At 39.3% G+C, this 22501-nt stretch overlaps 1 protein-coding gene across 1 annotated transcript in view; it reads left to right on the plus strand.

Moving 5' to 3' along the window:
* Nucleotides 1-22501, plus strand: part of sirt1 (sirtuin 1) — a 119980-nt gene that overhangs the window by 94654 nt on the left and 2825 nt on the right. Inside the window, exon 7 of the mRNA XM_062995828.1 lies at nt 20648-20831. Coding sequence (XP_062851898.1) covers nt 20648-20831 — 184 coding nt within the window. The remainder of the gene's footprint in view (nt 1-20647; nt 20832-22501) is intronic.

A 22501-nucleotide genomic window follows, 5' to 3' on the forward strand; every position in this document is an offset into this window, starting at 1 on the left:
ACGATGGTCTAATTATTGCAGCAGATGTGGTGCACCGGATTTTAATTTTAGACATTTTGGGGTGGTTTCCCAGACAGAGATTAAGCCTAGTCCTAGACTAAAACAGCCTTTTAATGTAGATTAACAGAAATCTGCTTTCTCAGTCATGGCCTAAAATAAGCCTACATTAAGCCTAATTCTGAATTATCTAATTTGATTTCTTGAAGGGAGATTAGAGCTATTGCAGGACTAAATTGAGGCTTAATTTAACCCTCACAGGAGGCAGGTTTAACTTCAGATTAATGCTGTTTGTCAAAGAAAACAAATGTCAATGACTACCGGTATGTCATTAAAGATCAGCGAGTACCACCAGCTAGACATGTTCTTGCTGACAAAAGTGACCCATTACATAATTTTGATGACATTAGTTTTTGAGATCATTTTAGAATGTACAACCCCAAATCAGAAAAAGTTGGGACAGTATGGAAAATGCAAATTATAAAAACACAGAGTTTCTTACATTTACTTTGATTTTTATTTGATTGCAGACAGGCTGAACCTGAGAGAGTTCATTTAATTTATTAATAAACATCCAGCACATGTTGCTCTAAGATCTTAATGTACTTTTCTACATTAGTGCTGCATCACAAAAGTGTAAATGACCTTTGCCAAAGGCACTGACACCCCCCATACCATGATAGACCCTGGCTTTTGGAGTTGTTGCTGATAACAATCTGGATGTTTTTTTTCCTCTTTGGTCCAGAGCACATTTCCACTGTGTGATGGTTCATCCTAGATGCTCCAAGCCCAGATAAGTCGACGCCGCTTCTGGACATGGTTAACATAAAGCTTTTTTTTGCACAGTAAAGTTTTAAGTATCATTTGTGCATATAACTTTGTATTGTAGAGCGTGATAAAGGTTTTATAAACAAATCCCTCACCCATGTGGTTATATCAGCTATTGTTGAGTGGTGGATCTTGATGCGGTGCCGTCTGAGGGATGGAAGATCACAAAGCGTTCAGTTTAAGCTTGCACTCTTGGACTTTACGCACTGAAATGTAATGATATTCTGCACTGTAGAGGGAGAAGTAGGCAAATCCCTTCCAATCTTTCTTTGAGGTACATTGTTTTTAAACATTTCAATCATTTTCTCACACATTTGTTGACAAACTGTAGATCCTCCGATCATCTTTGCTCATCAAAGACTCAGCCTTTCATGGATGCTGCTTTTGTACCCAACCATGTTTACAATCACCTGTTGACATCACCTGTTAGGAATCACATCATTATTTAGTTTTTTCACCTCATTACTAGCCCTAAAGGGTGGCATGGTGGCTAAGTGGGTAGCACTGTCGCCTCACAGCAAGAAGGTCCTGGGTTTAATCGCGGTCCGGGTTCTTTCTCTCTTCTCTGCTGCCGTGGTCGTACTTGTATTTCCTTCTCCAGTTTAATCAATTTTAAGCGTTTCTGGCTCCATTCCATGTTTTGTAGGCAGCTTTGCTCCACCTAATTCAGTCTAGCACAGGTGGTTTTAAATTGAGCTAGTTTGGGACTCCATAGTCCAGGTGTTAGTAATCAGTAGTTAATAAAGCAATAAGCCACGAGAGACCGTGCGTTACTGCGATTTTATCACGGGGAAGGATGTTTTAAAACGTTCTAAAAAAAACATTCTAAAACGTCTTTCCCCGTGATAAAATCATAACATCATAGCTTTTATAAAACGGCGGTCAACATAAAATATAATAAAATACAACAATGTTCAATAAATACATGTTTTTATTTACAAAAACACTTACAAAAAAGCATTCTTCCGCGAAATCACGTAGTCATCACGTTAACAGTGTTGCTAGGCAACATGAGGGCGAACATAACATTCACTTTTTCTTTTCAGTGGCGTATTAATATGGAATGATGTGAGGTGTGCGTTTATCGGTGATTTTACAACAACTTTGAACGCGGCTTAGCCAATCAGATTTTAGGACCGGAACTATTCGTTTTATAATCAGTTTTAGAAAGTCCTTTTTAAAGACAGGATTAATTATTCCAGACTAAGGCCTACTACTGGCTTAAGTTAAACCCTGTCTGGGAAACCACCCCTTTAAGTAGTAATACATGTGGGGGTGTCCTAACTTTTTCCTCACAATACATTTCCATTTGTGTTCATTACATTTTACAACTTGTGTTTAAAAGTATTTTTTTTTTTAATTTTTGTTAGTTATATAAGCTCAATCTCTCAGTACTGTTCAAACAAAGCTCAAATGTCCATATGTTTAAATATGTTCAAAAAGTCAAAGGTCTACTCCAGTTCCACTTAGCATAGAGAAGCACTTCATAGTTCTGCAATTACTGACTGTAGTACATCTATTTCTCTACATACTTTTTTAGTCTGCTTTCACCCTGTTCATCAATGATCAGGACCCCCACATGACCACCACAGAGCAGGTATTATTTAGGTGGTGGATCATTCTCAGCACTGCAGTGACAATGACATGGTGGTGATGTGTTAGTGTGATTTGTGCTGGTATGAGTGGACAGTGAGTGGACACGGTATTTAAAAACTCCAGCAGTGCTGCTGTGTCTGATCCACTTTATTAGACACTCCTACCTAGTCGGTCCACCCTGTAGATGTAAAGTCAGAGATGATCGCCCATCTATTGCTGCTGTTTGAGTTGGTCATCTTCTAGACCTTCATCAGTGTCCACAGGACGCTGCCCATGGGGTGCTGTTGGATATTTTTGGTTGGTGGACTATTCTCAGTCCAGCAATGACAGTGAGGTAATTAAAAAGTACATCTGCGCTGCTGTGTCTTATCCACTTATACTAGCACAACACACACCACCACCATGTCATTGTCACTGCAGTGCTGAGAATGACCCACCACCCAAATAATATCTATCTGTAGTGGTCCAGGGAAAGTCCTGACCATTGAAGAACAGCAAGAAAGAGGGCTAACAAAGCAATGCAGAGAAACAGATGTACTACAGGCAGTAATTGTATAACTACAAAGTGCTTCTATATGGTAAGTGGAGCTGATAAAATGGACAGTGAGTGTAGAAACAAGGAGGTGGTTTTAATGTTATGGCTGATTTGTGTGTGTGTGTATATACAGTGTATCACAAAAGTGAGTACACCCCTCACATTTCTGCAGATATTTAAGTATATCTTTTCATGGGACAACACTGACAAAATGACACTTTGACACAATGAAAAGTAGTCTGTGTGCAGCTTATATAACAGTGTAAATTTATTCTTCCCTCAAAATAACTCAATATACAGCCATTAATGTCTAAACCACCGGCAACAAAAGTGAGTACACCCCTAAGAGACTACACCCCTAAATGTCCAAATTGAGCACTGCTTGTCATTTTCCCTCCAAAATGTCATGTGATTTGTTAGTGTTACTAGGTCTCAGGTGTGCATAGGGAGCAGGTGTGTTCAATTTAGTAGTACAGCTCTCACACTCTCTCATACTGGTCACTGAAAGTTCCAACATGGCACCTCATGGCAAAGAACTCTCTGAGGATCTTAAAAGACGAATTGTTGCGCTACATGAAGATGGCCAAGGCTACAAGAAGATTGCCAACACCCTGAAACTGAGCTGCAGCACAGTGGCCAAGATCATCCAGCGTTTTAAAAGAGCAGGGTCCACTCAGAACAGACCTCGCGTTGGTCGTCCAAAGAAGCTGAGTGCACGTGCTCAGCGTCACATCCAACTGCTGTCTTTGAAAGATAGGCGCAGGAGTGCTGTCAGCATTGCTGCAGAGATTGAAAAGGTGGGGGGTCAGCCTGTCAGTGCTCAGACCATACGCCGCACACTACATCAAATTGGTCTGCATGGCTGTCACCCCAGAAGGAAGCCTCTTCTGAAGTTTCTACACAAGAAAGCCCGCAAACAGTTTGCTGAAGACATGTCAACAAAGGACATGGATTACTGGAACCATGTCCTATGGTCTGATGAGACCAAGATTAATTTGTTTGGTTCAGATGGTCTCAAGCATGTGTGGCGGCAATCAGGTGAGGAGTACAAAGATAAGTGTGTCATGCCTACAGTCAAGCATGGTGGTGGGAATGCCATGGTCTGGGGCTGCATGAGTGCAGCAGGTGTTGGGGAGTTACATTTCATTGAGGGACACATGAACTCCAATAAGTACTGTGAAATACTGAAGCAGAGCATGATCCCCTCCCTCCGGAAAATGGGTCGCAGGGCAGTGTTCCAGCATGATAATGACCCCAAACACACCTCTAAGACGACCACTGCTTTATTGAAGAGGCTGAGGGTAAAGGTGATGGACTGGCCAAGCATGTCTCCAGACCTAAACCCAATAGAACATCTTTGGGGCATCCTCAAGCGGAAGGTGGAGGAGTGCAAAGTCTCGAATATCCGCCAGCTCCGTGATGTCGTCATGGAGGAGTGGAAAAGCATTCCAGTGGCAACCTGTGAAGCTCTGGTAAACTCCATGCCCAGGAGAGTTAAGGCAGTTCTGGGAAATAATGGTGGCCACACAAAATATTGACACTTCAGGAACTTTCACTAAGGGGTGTACTCACTTTTGTTGCCGGTGGTTTAGACATTAATGGCTGTATATTGAGTTATTTTGAGGGAAGAATAAATTTACACTGTTATATAAGCTGCACACAGACTACTTTTCATTGTGTCAAAGTGTCATTTTGTCAGTGTTGTCCCATGAAAAGATATACTTAAAAATCTGCAGAAATGTGAGGGGTGTACTCACTTTTGTGATACACTGTATATGTGAAATATATCTATCTATCTATATATATACCGTGTATCACAAAAGTGAGTACACCCCTCACATTTCTGCAAATATTTTATTATATCTTTTCATGGGACAACACTATAGAAATAAAACTTGGATATAACTTAGAGTAGTCAGTGTACAACTTGTATAGCAGTGTAGATTTACTGTCTTCTGAAAATAACTCAACACACAGCCATTAATGTCTAAATGGCTGGCAACATAAGTGAGTACACCCCACAGTGAACATGTCCAAATTGTGCCCAAAGTGTCAATATTTTGTGTGACCACCATTATTATCCAGCACTGCCTTAACCCTCCTGGGCATGGAATTCACCATAGCTGCACAGGTTGCTACTGGAATCCTCTTCCACTCCTCCATGATGACATCACGGAGCTGGTGAATGTTAGACACCTTGAACTCCTCCACCTTCCACTTGAGGATGCGCCACAGGTGCTCAATTGGGTTTAGTCCATCACCTTTACCTTCAGCTTCCTCAGCAAGGCAGTTGTCATCTTGGAGGTTGTGTTTGGGGTCGTTATCCTGTTGGAAAACTGCCATGAGGCCCAGTTTTCGAAGGGAGGGGATCATGCTCTGTTTCAGAATGTCACAGTACATGTTGGAATTCATGTTCCCCTCAATGAACTGCAGCTCCCCAGTGCCAGCAACACTCATGCAGCCCAAGACCATGATGCTACCACCACCATGCTTGACTGTAGGCAAGATACAGTTGTCTTGGTAGTTCTCACCAGGGCGCCGCCACACATGCTGGACACCATCTGAGCCAAACAAGTTTATCTTGGTCTCGTCAGACCACAGGGCATTCCAGTAATCCATGTTCTTGGACTGCTTGTCTTCAGCAAACTGTTTGCGGGCTTTCTTGTGCGTCAGCTTCCTTCTGGGATGACGACCATGCAGACCGAGTTGATGCAGTGTGCGGCGTATGGTCTGAGCACTGACAGGCTGACCTCCCACGTCTTCAACCTCTGCAGCAATGCTGGCAGCACTCATGTGTCTATTTTTTTAAAGCCAACCTCTGGATATGACGCCGAACACTTGGACTCAACTTCTTTGGTCGACCCTGGCGAAGCCTGTTCCGAGTGGAACCTGTCCAGGAAAACCGCTGTATGACCTTGGCCACCATGCTGTAGCTCAGTTTCAGGGTGTTAGCAATCTTCTTATAGCCCAGGCCATCTTTGTGGAGAGCAACAATTCTATTTCTCACATCCTCAGAGAGTTCTTTGCCATGAGGTGCCATGTTGAATATCCAGTGGCCAGTATGAGAGAATTGTACCCAAAACACCAAATTTAACAGCCCTGCTCCCCATTTACACCTGGGACCTTGACACATGACACCAGGGAGGGACAACAACACATTTGGGCACAATTTGGACATGTTCACTGTGGGGTGTACTCACTTATGTTGCCAGCTATTTAGACATTAATGGCTGTGTGTTGAGTTATTTTCAGAAGACAGTAAATCTACACTGCTATACAAGCTGTACACTGACTACTCTAAGTTATATCCAAGTTTCATGTCTATAGTGTTGTCCCATGAAAATATATAATGAAATATTTGCAGAAATGTGAGGAGTGTACTCACTTTTGTGATACACTGTATATATATATATATAAATATATATATACAGGGGTTGGACAAAATAACTGAAACACCTGTCATTTTAGTGTGGTAGGTTTCATGGCTAAATTGGACCAGTCTGGTGGCCAATCTTCATTAATTGCACATTGCACCAGTAAGAGCAGAGTGTGAAGGTTCAATTAGCAGGGTAAGAGCACAGTTTTGCTCAAAATATTGCAATGCACACAACATTATGGGTGACATACCAGAGTTCAAAAGAGGACAAATTGTTGGTGCACGTCTTGCTGGCGCATCTGTGACCAAGACAGCAAGTCTTTGTGATGTATCAAGAGCCACGGTATCCAGGGTAATGTCAGAATACCACCAAGAAGGACAAACCACATCCAACAGGATTAACTGTGGACGCAAGAGGAAGCTGTCTGAAAGGGACGTTCGGGTGCTAACCCGGATTGTATCCAAAAAACATAAAACCACGGCTGCCCAAATCACGGCAGAATTAAATGTGCACCTCAACTCTCCTGTTTCCACCAGAACTGTCCGTCGGGAGCTCCACAGGGTCAATATACACGGCCGGGCTGCTATAGCCAAACCTTTGGTCACTCGTGCCAATGCCAAACGTCGGTTTCAATGGTGCAAGGAGCGCAAATCTTGGGCTGTGAACAATGTGAAACATGTATTGTTCTCTGATGAGTCCACCTTTACTGTTTTCCCCACATCCGGGAGAGTTACGGTGTGGAGAAGCCCCAAATAAGCGTACCACCCAGACTGTTGCATGCCCAGAGTGAAGCATGGGGGTGGATCAGTGATGGTTTGGGCTGCCATATCATGGCATTCCCTTGGCCCAATACTTGTGCTAGATGGGCGCGTCACTGCCAAGGACTACCGAACCATTCTGGGGGACCATGTGCATCCAGTGGCGGTGCCGTGTGATGACAATGCACCAATACACACAGCAAGACTGGTGAAAGATTGGTTTGATGAACATGAAAGTGAAGTTGAACATCTCCCATGGCCTGCACAGTCACCAGATCTAAATATTATTGAGCCACTTTGGGGTGTTTTGGAGAAGCGAGTCAGGAAACGTTTTCCTCCACCAGCATCACGTAGTGACCTGGCCACTATCCTGCAAGAAGAATGGCTTAAAATCCCTCTGACCACTGTGCAGGACTTGTATATGTCATTTCCAAGACGAATTGACACTGTATTGGCCGCAAAAGGAGGCCCTACACCATACTAATAAATTATTGTGGTCTAAAACCAGGTGTTTGTTATTTTGTCCAACCCCTGTATGTATATATATATATATATATATATATATATATATATATATATATATATAGATACATATATATATCAGCCCATATATATACATACATACATACATACATACATACATACATACATACAGTGGTGTTCAAAAAAATAGCAGTGATTTTAAAAAAGCAAATAAAGCACAAAATCATTATAATAACTTTTATTTCCAAAAATGCAAATGCACTGAAAATACTACACTTTCAATTCAAAATTTCAAAACATTAACCAAATTTAGCCAGTTTGTGTTAATCCTTTACAGAACATTAAGAAAAATGAATATTAGGCTGTTAAAAAAAATAGCAGTGCCAGCATTTTTCTTTAAAAACTCAAAAATGTATGTATAACATAAAAAATGTTTGAGGTTTCACTTTACTTTGAATTACTGAACTAATATTTAGTGGCATAACAATTGTTTCCGAGATCTGTGTTGCATCGAGTCGACCAACCTCTGGCACCTCTGAATAGGTATTCCAGTCCAGGATGATTAGGCTACATTACACAGTTCTTCTGCAATTTTGGGTTTTGCCTCAAAAAACGCTCTTCAGATGTCAGCCCACAAGTTCTCTGTTGGATTGAAGTCAGGGGATTGGGCTGGCCACTCTATTACCTCAATTTTGTTTGTCTGTAACCAAGATGTTTTGGGTCATTGTCATGTTTGAAACACCCATTTTATGAACATTTCTTCTTCGACATAGGGCAACATGATCTCCTCAAGTATTTTGATATATTTAAACTGATCCATGATCCCTTGTATGTGATAAATAGACGTAACACCATGGTATGAAAAACATCCCCATATCATCATTTTGTACCACCATGCTTTACTGTCTTCACAGTGAACTTTGGCTTGAATTCAGTGCTCGACGGTCGTCTGACATACTGTCTACGGCCACTAGACCCAAAAAGAACAATTTTGCTTTCACCAGTCCACAAAATGTTGAGCCATTTCTCTTTGGACCAGTCAATGTGTTCTTTGGCAAATGTTAACCCATTCAGGACATGTCTTTTTCTTAACAACGGGACCTTGCAAGGAGTTGTTGCTGGTAAATTGGCTTCACTTAATCATCTTCTGTACTTACTGGTAACTTCAGATGTTCCTTGATCTTTCTGGAGGTGATCATTGGCTGAGCCTTTGCCATTTTGGCTATTCTTTGATGCATTCGAACAGTAGTTCCATGCTTCCTTCTGCATCTTTCAGGTTTTGGTTTTCACTTCAAGGCATTTGAGATCATTTTAGCTGAGCAGCCTATAATTTGCTGCACTTCTCTGTATGTTTTTTCCCTCTACAATCAACTTTTTAATCAAAGTACGCTGTTCAACAGAACAATGTCTGGAACAACCCATTTTACCCAGTATTTCATAAGGAAATGCGCTATGACCAACCTGTGCAACATTTGCCACCCTCCTACATTAAATAAGGGCCAAAATTGACACCCGTTCTTCTGCAAAATGAATGACTTCACCAATTGAACTTCTCACTGCTATTAATTTGGACAACCCCCTTTCGATCGATGCTTCGATTACTCAGAATGAGTGGCATGCATGTCCTAATTGTTGGATTTGATTTGTTTTCAATACTCTACTACATTTTCAAGTAAATTTTTTGCCATGTAGAAATATCACTTCTACTAAAAACAGTGATTTATCAGGTTAATGGTGTTGGACTGCTATTTTTTTTAACACCACTGTATGTATGTATATATGTACAGTGTCTCACAAGTGAATACACCCCTCCCATTTCTGCAAATATTTTATTATATCTTTTCATGGGACAGCACTATAGAAATGAAACTTGGATATAACTTAGAGTAGTCAGTGTACAGCTTGTATAGCAGTATAGATTTACTGTCTTCTAAAAATAACTCAACACACAGCCATTAATGTCTAAATAGCTGACAACACAAGTGAGTACACCTCACAGTGAACATGGCCAAATTGTGCATGTTGGAATTCATGTTTTCCTCAGTGAACCACAGCTCCCCAGTGCCGGCAGCACTCATGCAGCCCCAGACCATGATGTTACCACCACCATGCTTGACTGTAGGCAAGAGACAGTTGTCTCCTTCCCAGGTTGCCGCCACACATGCTGGACACCATCTAAGGCAAGCAAGTTTATCCTGGTCTCGTCAGACCACAGGACATGGTTCCAGTAATCCATGTTCTTGGACTTCTTGTCTTCAGCAAACTTTTTGCGGGCTTTCTTGGGCATCAGCTTCAGGCGTATGGTCTGAACACTGACAGGCTGACCTAACACTTCTTCAACCTCTGCAGCAATGCTGGCAGCACTGATGCGTCTATTTTTTTAAGCCAACCTCTGGATATGACGCTGAACACGTGGACTCAACTTCTTTGGTTGACCCTGCCGAGGCCTGTTCCGAGTGGAACCTGTCCTGGAAAACCGCTGTATGACCTTGGCCACCATGCTGTAGCTCAGTTTCAGGGTGTTAGCAATCTTCTTATAGCCTAGGCCATCTTTGTGGAGAGCAACAATTCTATTTCTCACATCCTCAGAGAGTTCTTTGCCATGAGGTGCCATGTTGAATATCCAGTGGCCAGTATGAGAGAATTGTACCCAAAACACCAAATTTAACAGCCCTGCTCCCCATTCACACCTGGAACCTTTTAACTCGAACGAGTCACATGACACCAGGGAGGGAAAACGACACAATTGGGCACAATTTGGACATGTTCACTGTGAGGTGTACTCACTTGTGTTGCCAGCTATTTAGACATTAATGGCTGTGTGTTGAGTTATTTTCAGAAGACAGTAAATCTATACTGCTATACAAGCTGTACACTGACTACTAAGTTATATCCAAGTTTCTTTTCTATAGTTTTGTCCCATAAAAAGATATAATAAAATATTTGCAGAAACGTGAGAGGGGTGTACTCACTGTTTTGAGATACTGTATATATATATACAGTATATATATAAAAAATATGGACTTTAATAACATTACCAGTGGAGGGTGGTGCCATGGTTGAGGGAATTATGAACAGTTCGAAATATCAGTAAATTGTGGCATTAAACCTCCAAGCCTCTGCTAAAAAGATAGTGGAAAAACAATAAGCAAGATAAGGAAGAATTTCACTTTTCAGCACAACAAAGACCTATAGGATACCTCCACATCAACAAAAGAATGGCTTTACCAGATGATGATCAAAGTTTTGGAATGGCTTAGCCAGAGCCCAGTCCTGAATCTAATTGTTGGGTGACCTTGAAGAGGGCTGTGCATTTACATTTACATTTTCTGCATTTAGCAGAGGCTCTTACCCAGAGCGACTTACAGAAGTGCTTAGTCCATAGTAAACATTTCATTTCTCAAGTTTAAGTAAACAACAGTCGAAGAACACAAATCTGCTGAAACCTGTTAGAACCAAAGTGGGGGTTTTTTTTCCTGGAAATGGAAAAATGTTAGTAAATAAGTACAAGTCAGCTCAAGTGCTTAGTTAAAAGGTGGGTTTTTAATCGTTTTAAATTGGGTGCTAGAACAGAGAAGAGCCTTGATGCTTGTCTTCCTTTAGTCCTGGGTGGAGGATCAAGTCGAGCTAGGCTGGTGGCTCGGAGGTTGCGCGGTACAGAGCGGAGTTTGATTAGACTGCGAAGGTAGCTTGGGGCTGGTCCATTTTTGGCTTTGTAGGTGAGCATCAGTGTTTTAAACCAGTGAAGAGAATGCCAGTGAAGAGAACACAGCAGTGGGATGTGGCAGTGTTTGGGCTGGTTAAAAACCAGACGGGCAACTGCATTTTGAATGAGCTGCAAGGGTTTAATAGTGGACATAGGAGCACCTGCCAGGAGGGAGTTGCAGTAGTCCAACCCAACCGTGAGATTACAAGTGATTGGACCAGAATCTGGGTAGCTTCCATGGAGAGAAATGGTCGACTCTTTCTGATGTTGTAGAGGAGGAACCGGCACGATCTTGTCATGTTGGCTATATGAGGAGAGGTGGTCAGCTGGTTATCCAGGACAACACCAAGGCTTCTTACCTTATCAGATGGTCTGATCTGGGAGTCATCGAGAGAGATGACTAGGTCCTGGGTTGATCTCCGGGAATGAGCAACATCTCTGTCTTGCTGGGATTGAGTTTTAGATGATGAGCTGACATCCATTGTGAGATATCTCGCAGACATGCTGAGATGCGAGCTGAGACTTGTGTGTCTGAAGGAGGAAATGACAGAATGAGCTGAGTGGTAGGAGAAGCCATGGGAGGCTATGACCTTACCCAGAGAGCGTGTGTAGATAGAGAAAAGAAGTGGGCCAAGTACAGAGCCTTGAGGAACACCGGTTGAGAGAGTGCATGGAGGAGATATGGATCCCCTCCATGACACTTGGTACGAGCGCCCTTCGAGGTAGGAGGCCATCCATTGCCATGCTGAACCTGTTACTCCAAGGTTGGAGAGAGTGGACAAGAGAATGCTGTGATTCACTGTGTCGAAGGCTGCAGAGAGGTCAAGAAGAATGAGAACCGATGACAGTTTGGCTGCTTTGGCTGCATTAAGCTTCTCAGTAACAGCTACAAGTGCTGTTTCCGTAGAATGCGCTGCCTTGAAACCTGACTGGTACGGATCGTGGAGGTCATTCTGAGTAAGAAAGGCAGATAGTTGGTTATAGACAGAACGTTCAAGAATCTTTGATAGAAAAGAGAGGAGTGAGACAGTTCTGTAGTTGTTAATGTCTGTAGTGTCTAGTGTAGGTTTCTTAAGAAGGGGAATGACCTGAGCCTTCTTAAAAGCAGTTGGGACAACACATGATGTCAGGGAGTGGTTGATGATGGGTGTGATGAAGGGGATTAGGTCCTGTGAGATGTCTTTGTGGATGGTATAGGGTCGAGTGTGCTTGTAGTGGGATTGCTGGATGAAAGGAGCTGTGCAACCTCATCCATAGTGAGTGGGGTGAAGCTGGTGAGTGTGTTGGTGGGTTGAGGGTCAGTTGAAAGTGGGTCAGTCGGAGAGAAGGATTGATTGATTTTGTCAATCTTTTCCTGAAAGAATGTTGCAAAGTCAGTAGCAGTAAGAGAGGCAGATGGGGGAGGAGGAGGGCACAGGAGATGTCCTGCAATCATGAATGATTTACTGATTTAACTACAAAATTTGATATTTTAATCATTTTATTATTTGAAGAGGGCTGTGCACAGGAGATGTCCTGCCATCTGCCATTAAAATTTGATATTTTAATAATTTTAAATTTGAGGATCATTAAACTGATTTCAAGTATGTGTGCATGCCATTTTTCTTAAACACATAAATCCTGTCTTTAAACCTAAAAAGAAATTTCCACAAGTTGTGTGAGATTGTTTAAGACAGGGGTGCCCATACTTTTGAGGCTTGAGATCTACTATTTTTAGTCGACAGGTCATTGCAATCTACTTTTTAAAAAGGTTGGCCTCATAATTTTTCAAAAAAGCTTTTTAAAATGCTCCTCACTTGCCTAAATTGATATTCAGCATTGCAGGGCAAGCGACTGAAAAAATCACACTAACCTTATTCTGATTATTTGCACTGAGTGGTGTCAGTCAGGTTTATGTAGTTTGGACAATAGCTGCTGATGCCATTTCTCAGGCAAGCTTCTTAATTATTTTCATGTGGGGAAAAAGCTGATTCACACAAGTAGGTTGATCCAAAAATGCTTTTAAATATGTGGTACATTTTCTTATGTTTAGATATTTTTCCTCACCCAGTTCCAAAATTGTCCAGCAGAGGCCCTATTTTCTATCGTTTGAGACACCAAGTAACTCTTTGATGTCAGGTAAAAGATCCCGAAACCCCTGCAGAAATTTGCCTCTACTAAGCCATCTGACATCTGTATGTACCATGACATCTGAATATTCTTCTTCAGCTTTTTCCACGTATGAATGAAACTAGGGATGTCCCGATCACGTTTTTTTGTTCCCGATACCAATCCCGATTATTAATTTTGATCCCGATCCGATACCGAGTCTCAAACCGATACTTGTATTTTCTAGATATTGTGTAGATAAGAACTGGATAATACTGTTCACACAGTGCACACTTCAAGTACATTACAGTTATTCACATTAATCCAGTGTATATGTTTAACAACTAAATAGCTCTGCAATGCTGAAGGGAAAAATGCTGCATCCAAACTATTGGCCTAATGTTTTTGTATTTTTACAAAATCAATCAAAATGAGTGAGATAATTACAGTTTTACTTTAAACTTTACATTCGAAGAAAAAAAATCTGTTTAATGCAGTGATGCACTAAAAATGAACAGAAATCTGTGTAGCAGCTTAACTTGAATATAAGAAAATAAGTTACTTGAAAGCATTACAGTAAAACCTGAAATGGAAAGGCTCTTTTGTTATGAAGGAAAGCCAGTTCTTAAAGTGCTTGTATTGTGACAAGGGTTTGATGGACGTTTGTACACGAAGTGAGTGTGTTTTGACCCTTTAGGCCTTCCATAGAACATGAAACAGCGTGCTTGACTCAGCTGTCCGGTATTCGGTACTGTAACAGAAGTTAATATAGTGTTCTGCTCCCGACAATATGTGAATATACCGTGTATTTATTTCTTTATTAAACGAGTGCATCACTACGTTGTTTCATAAACTGGTGTGATCCTCGACTCACACACCATATAAATAGTAACATTCTACAGTAATGAACGCAGCTCTGCTACTACCGGCTCGTGAAGCGCTTGCATTACAGACGTTACACTTCACTGTTGGACTTGTTTTACCTTCCAGTTTAAACTATTTCCACACACCGGACATGCTGACGTAAAACAAAAGATCGGGATTAAGATCGGGTTTAATAAAGCCGATTCCGATCAATTAAAAAATGCCTTGATCAGCCCCGATCCCGATCTTTGAGATCGGATCGGGACATCCCTAAATGAAACAGCTGTGTTTCCAGTGGTCTTACCCGAATTGAACCGTTTTTAGCTTCTTTGTGCTTGGTTGCGCACTCATCTTCACAAACCGTGTAGGATACAAAAGGAAAAATGCAGAAATGGCACAAACTGGCTACTGATAAATAAAAACTTTCTAGATTAGCAGTGCTTTAGGTGGGCTGAGGTGTAGCTATGTAACAAACAGCAAATTAAAGAAACCACATTTCATGTCAATCACGTTGACCTGTTTGAATGAGGCATGATCTACCAGTGTGCACTGTGCGATTGACTGGCATCCCTGGTTTAAGGTTATTCTACCTTTTAATACCTGATCATAGGTATAAATCAGATTTTATAGATATGGTCTATGAGAAATAATTTACATGAACAACAAATGCTGCAACCCTGGACAGATGACATGACACACTGGGGAATTCACTAGTTTAACCCTTTAAAGCCGGCCCATTCAAATTTCGAAACAATAATTTCGATGACTTAAAGCCTTATATCTCCGCCGTCCAATCACTGATTGTAAATCTGAAAACTGCCCCAGGTAGCTGACAACCCAGGCTAGAAGGCAATATCATTGGTCAAGCGGTTTGTGTCGTGGCTGTTTTGCATATTTAATGAGAAGGAGGAGAATTTTTTTTTTTCATTCGCCCCGCCCTCACATGGAGCGCAGCTGAGAGAGTCGACTGGATAACAACACAGAAAGAGAAATTCTGTCAGTGAAATGAGGTAAGATCTATTTTAAAACTGTTTATTAGTGTTATTACTTTTCACTTCTACTCAGAAAACTTTAATGGTAAAATTGTAATATTATTAGTGCTTACGCTTTGGAAAAGCTGAGGTGATTTTGAGAGCTGCGTTCTAAGTTTAGTCAGTCAGGTGCTCTGCTCTCCTTTCTGAATCGATTGTAATGTTTTTTATGTCAATCTAGATAGAAATAAATACGTGTGGAGAGTTTATCAGATACCTTTTTAGTCTTGTTTGTTTTGTAGTTTGTAAAGTATGCAACAGTTTTACACAAATAAGTGATTAGTAGTGAACCAAGCTAAGCTACCAGAACTACCGGAACTGTTTGTTGCACTCTGCAGCCATGTGGTTGGAACAGGGTGCTCAACTAAGTCCAAAGTTAGATTTTATGCACGTAATCTTGAAATCAGTTATAGCTTACTTGTTTTACTTCAATACTGTCTAAAGTCTGCTTAGAAATCACCTTAGCTTTGCTCATAATAGCATTACATTTTGCATTACATGCATTTAGCATGACTGGCTAAAGTAAGTAGCTGAGGCAGAAAGCATAAAGGTGAATAACATGTCAGTCTGGGCAATTTATAACTTTTATTTCCATGGTATATTTTATCTGTGGTAATTTGTACTTATAACGGAGAAATATTATTTTATCTATAAAATATTTCTGTCAAATTTGCATCATTTTCTAAAATATTGCTGCATTTATTTGAAAGAGACTAAAGTATGCTATGCTACCATATAGGTGCATATAGGTAGATAACATGTCAGTCTGGGCAATTTATAACTTTTTTTTACCATAATATATTTTTTTCTGTGGTAATTCTTACTTGTATCAGTGAAAAATATAGTTTTATATATAAAATATTTCTGTCAGATTTGCATAATTTTCTAATGTATTGCAAGAGATATTTGAAAGGGACTAAAATATGGTATCAAAATTTTTTTGAAAGCATACAGGTGCATAACATTTCAGTCTGTGACTATTTACAACATTTTTAAATATAACCATAGCATCAAGTTTTGTCTTGTAATCATTGCTCCTCTTAGATAATTATTGTTTTATGTGTAAACCATGTGCCAGATTTGAGAAACTTTTGTCATATGTATTGGTTCAGTGTACTTGAGTTTACTTCAAAACATGAGCCTGTGGACATTAGCTTCTCTGACAAAAACATATAGAGTATTTGTGATTGAATTCTACATATATGTAATTATTTTTAAAATAACATCACTGTCACCACCTTTATTCATTGTAATCTCTTTTTTTTTTTTATTCTGAGATGGATGGACACAAGGCTCAATATGCACGCCTTATGGAGTCTCTGAAGAGGAGACGGCGGCTAGGCCCTGACGAGCTTAGACTTATTGCTGAACATGACAGCGATGAAGATCATGAAGGCATGACCATTGAAGAGGAGGACTTCATGGATATAGAGCTCCTGGATGAAGGGGAAGAAGAGGATGAAGAAGAGCAAGATGAGCAGAGGGATCAACCAACAACCTCCTATCGGTGAATACATGTATTCCAAGTGTGTGTATCTGTAAATGTCAGCATTTGCACCCACACACACAATCAGGGCTGCCAACAAAAGTTAAAATCAACAAAAGAGTACAAACTCAGATTATGATTTTTACTAATGTTTGTTTTCTTTTATGGGTTTGGTTAGTCTTTCTTGTCCCATGTCGGATAGGAAGCGGAAATGCTTCCCTGACTCTGTATCCTTTCCTTCCTATGCTGATGTAGACACAGAAGCACCAGAGCCCATACCATTTAATCCTTCTCATCCAGTAGGCATAGATCTGGAAAGTGTGCATAGGGCTGTACGGTCAGCCACAAGTACCTTGTGTGAAATAGACTTCTTCAAGTTGTTTTTCATGTACACCATTGTTGCCGAGATTTGCCAGTTTACAAACTCTAAGGGGTGGGAGCTTGTACTGAATAGGCCGTCTTACGAACCATCATGGGGCATGGGAAGAAGTGACCCCAGAATTCTACCGGTTTCTTGGGCTCCTCATTTACATGGGTTTCACGTCCCTCCACAGCATTCACAGATATTGGGGAACCAGATCTCTTCAGGGTTTATGGGCCAAGTTATTCATGTCCCGTGACTGTTTTAAGGAATTGATGGCAGCCCTCCTTGTTGTAGATCCTGCCACAGAAAATAATCTTGATCGTCTTAGGAAGTTGCGTTACCTGATGGACCACCTCAAAACCAAGTGTCAGCAGCTTTTCCAGGCTGATGAAAATCTGAGCATAGATGAGAGAATGGTAAAATCAAAAGGTCGATCAGGATTCAAGCAGTATATGAAGGGCAAACCTACTTGCTGGGGTTTCAAATTGTGGGTCATTGCAACTTCAGATTCGGGATATACCTTAGACTTTGATGTATACACAGGCAGTCTTGATGGGCGCATAACTGATTTGGCTATAAAAGTGATCGAAGACCTTGTGCAGCCACTTAAAAATCACCAACTGTTATGGTCCGACTTAAGGAGTGGGGAATAAATGCATGTGGAACATGTAGGATTAATCGTAAGAAATTCCCAGTGGATTTCAAAGATGTCAAAAAATGGGAGCGGCAAGCTAACCGTGGTGATATGAGGTGGTGTGGAATTGATGGAAATGTCTTAGTTGTTCAGTGGAAGGACACGCGAGCAGTTACATGCCTCTCTAATTTCCACAATGCTAATGATTCATCAGAGGTTTCTAGGATGGTAAAGAATGGTGCCACGTGGGACAGAAAAGTAGTCCGTCAACCAGCTGTAGTAAAGGACTACAATAAACACATGGGAGGTGTTGACAGATCTGATCAAATGTTAAATACATACAGTCTGTCTTAGAAAACTCAAAAGTGGTGGAAAACACTTTTCTTCCATTTTGTGGACATAGCCGTCGTTAATAGTTTCATTTTGTTTCAGGACTGGCATCATTACAATCCAGCATCACATTATGGGTTTAGTTTAGCAGGCTACAGCCAGATAAACTTTAGGGAAAATCTGTCGCGCCGGCTTGCAGACATTGCCGTCGATTCAATTTTGCCATCTCAGCCTTCAGTAGCTCCAACCACTTCCTCATCGTTTTACGTCACCCACATTCCTCAGATGGAGCAAGTATCAAGAAATTGCCGACTTTGCTACAAAAAATTCAAAAAAGAAAATCAAACAAAGATTGCATGTATGGCTCCTGAGTGCCAAGGTAGAAGATTTTGCTTAGTTGGCAATCGAAACTGTTTTCAGTCTTGGCATTCTAGCGAAGGAGATGAGTTTTAACAAGCAGTTAGACCTACATAGGGCTTCTGTCTTCTACTGTCAGCGTGTATATGTGTATATGTTCTTTGTTTCTCTTTCTCTTCACAGGTCAAAGTTCAGTGTGCATTGTTTATTGGAAGGAGGTAATTTGAGGTAATTATCCATTGTGCATTGTCTGTTAAATATTTTGTAGTGAATTTTTGGCAAAATGTCTTAGATGAGATTTGATATCCTGTTGCCTCAAAACTGTTTACTGAATTGTTCAGTGATTATCCTGAACAAATAATTGCTTTTTCTTGTATTGTTGAATTGAATTATTTGAGAGTTTGTTTTATGGAGTGATGCATTGTTCATTGTTCTTCAGTAGTGCTGAACTATATTGTATTGTTGTTTTGAAATTATTCATAGAATGAGAAGTGTATATAATTCTAATAAAAATCTTTAATGTTTTTGAACTATACACTGTTGTTAGAGTGCTTATTTTGTCAAATACATTTTATCTGCTGTCTTATTTCAAAAATATGGATGTTGACAATTTAGTAATAATTAAGATAAAAGTACACTTACTTTGGTTTATAGTGTATGCTGAATGGTAAAAAGTGAGGTAAAAAAGGAGCTACACGAACATTCTAAATTGCTAAATGACACCTGCTAAATTGATCATAACTTTTGAATAGAAGATGGTAGATCCAAAATTATTTTCTTGACAAATGGCTCACAAAATTGCAAACATTTCATATATTCTATATTTTTCTCTATATTGCACAGAAATGTGTTAAAAATGTAAGTATTTATGAATTAAATAAAAAATGAGAGATTTTTTTAGGTTGATTTTGAAGGTTTTTTTTTATAAACATTTATTATATTACACTTGAAAAACATTGAGTTTCATATAATTTTAAAGAACTGATTCTCCTGGTTATAATGGTGTGTATATGTAGGTTTTTTTCCATAAAAGTACACTTTCATTGGTTTATAGTGTATGCTGACATTGGTAAAAAGTGAGGTAAAAAAGGAGCTACACGAACATTCTAAATTGCTAAATGACACCTTCTGCTAAATTGATCATAACTTTTGAATAGAAGATGATAGATTCAAAATTATTTTCTTGACAAATGGCTCACAAAATTGCATTTTGTATGAAATAAAAATTGAGAGGTTTTTTAGGTTGATTTTGGAGGATTTTTTAATAGATTTGGTTATATTACACTTAAATAACCATACTGAGTTTTATATCATTTTAAAGAACTGATTCTTCTGGTTATAATGGTGTGTATATATAGTCTATGCTATGTACGGTATTTACACAATAAGGTTTTTTCTATGACTATTTTACATAGTGTCCGAAAATGGAATGTTCCACTCAGGCATGAAAGGGTTAAACTTGTAAAAGCTGTGTGTGCCTTCTAAACCAGCATTGTACTTTTGCCGCACATTCACATATCTTAAAACCGCTGTGTAGTCCTACCCAACAGTAAAAAAGTAGAGACTAAGGAAAGGTTTGTGATGCAACTAATGAAAACACATTCCCATTGTTGCAAACATAATCCAAACATAAAAAAAAAAAACAATCCAAATCTACCTTGTTAGAACATCAAGAAATCTTGGTGCTCAGATCTTCTACTCCAGTGTCATTTGCTGAGACTGAGAAAAGGAATCCTGCAAAACCGTGCACAAGGAAAGAAACTCACCACACACAGTCAGAGTACAATTCCAGTTCATTACATGAAGGAGCGAGTTAATATAGCTGATATGTAAGTGAGAATATGAGCCTATTTCTGAAATTGAAATTGTAATGGTAGAGCACAAAGATAATTATTTACAAGCATAGCCCAGAACCAGGGTAATGGTTAGGGTGTTGGGGTTATTAACATTCAGAGAGAGAATAACACCTGTTTACGCAGGTGCTGCGGTACAATGAATGCCTCTACTGCAACACAGAGGCCAGAGGAGAGATATGAGTCACCCAGATGTTTTTGGACACCTTGATATTTTACCTAACATACCCCGAAATGTTTACTATAATATTCACAATCATGAAAAATACTCTTTCAAATTGTATATAAGTTTATTATTAGGTAAATAATTTACAGACTTGTATTATAATTTTCACAATCAATCATTATAATTTTTTGCAGGTTGTTCCTCACTGTCCAAGATGCCCTGATAATCCTATTGCTATTATGAAACCAGACATTGTTTTCTTTGGAGAGAACCTTCCAGAAGTGTTTCATAGGACTATGAAGCAAGACAAGGATGACGTGGACCTTCTTATTATTATTGGATCCTCTTTGAAAGTGCGACCAGTTGCTCTTATTCCAAGTATGTGTTCACTTGAGGTTATCACCACCCAGTTCTGATGTTTTAACTCTTTTTATTTTAATTTTATTGTCTATAATCTTATCATACTAGACCATTGGTTGTTGATCATTCCAAGAACCAGTTTCTTAAAACATCTAAACTTCAATGATTCACTTGTCAAATTAATTCGCCCTCAAATAACTCACAGCAAGATACTGGACAACATACCCATACAAAAATGTATTAAAAAGAAGTTACATATGAATTTGTAGGAGCTAATAAGGAAGGATCAGCCTTTTGCCTCCAAAGTAATACATATTTTCTTTAATCAAGAAAATAAAGCAAGGATCAGAAGGATTTAACCCAGGATTTTAGAACCAATGCACCCATTTCACCAGCTGCTCCACCATGTCCTTTTTTTAACAAACATTAAATGTTTAAATCTGCTGATTAAAGAGGTGTAATAAGGATCTTGACTTCATCCTTGTGTTCATTCATCTTGAATAACTTCACCAGTAAAATGGAAACATGAGGAAATCGTGTTTGCAGCTTAAACCATATTTCTTACATCTGATCTAAAACACAAGACCATTTTAACGTTGCAACTGGTCCTGTAAAGTGCTAGTATTTCCCTGTATAAATATCGATGTTCATGCTGCTGTTTGGCATATGCCGATATTACTTTCAAGGCCTTTTGTGTTTCCCTTTAAAAATTTTCTTTGGGCCCCCACTATTTGGTCTTTTGTTTGTAAGGGCTATTCAGTTTGTAAACACTATTCAGAGTTTGTAATTTGCCCCATAGTGCCATTTACTCACCTTAGGCTCATTTTAAATGGGTGTTTTTTTCACTATTTAACATAGCACATTATTCCAACTTCACAAACATACACACATTTATGTTTCTATCACACACATTGTGTGTGCTTTACAGTGCATAAGTGCCTTGTTGGTGACTATTTACTTATTATTAATTTAATAATCAGAATTTTAACAAAAGCCTAAACCAGTTAGAAAATGAGCAGGCCTAATAAAGAAAACTATGTAAGACAATATACAGTATATATATCCTCACCCTGTATATATATATATATATATTACATAAACTATATATATTGTTTTTAATCAGGGGTTGTACTCTCTGAAAGCTTTTCTTGAGTCAGAAAAGTAATCCAGTATTGAAAATTGATCTGGTATCATGTTAGATGACGTTTAAAAAAAATGAGTTACTAGACAATTGATTGAAAGAAATACCTGAAAGTGTTGGCTCTGTTGTGTCTTGTTTGATAATATTAGAAAGTGCAAATTTATTTACCCTATATATATATATATACAGTATATATATATATATATTGTATATTCTGAATATATATATATATATTCTGATATATATATATATATATATATACAGTATATATATATATATATATATATATATATATATATATATATATATATACAGGGTGAGTCAAAAGTTGCAGGACACCCTTTTATTTCAGAAACGAAAGGGAAAATGATTTATCTGAATACCCTAGCAAGTAATGGGTGAGTAATAAGTATCTTTTAGGCTATGTCCGGAACATGGCCGCCATCTTGAAAGCCACCATTTTGGATCAAGGGCAAGTTTTTCCAATGGGAAGGTGATCATGTAGCATATCAAAGAAGATGAATCAGATTTGCAATATCTCTTGTGG

This window comes from Trichomycterus rosablanca, chromosome 5 (assembly GCF_030014385.1).
Source record: "Trichomycterus rosablanca isolate fTriRos1 chromosome 5, fTriRos1.hap1, whole genome shotgun sequence".
Lineage (NCBI taxonomy): Eukaryota > Metazoa > Chordata > Actinopteri > Siluriformes > Trichomycteridae > Trichomycterus > Trichomycterus rosablanca.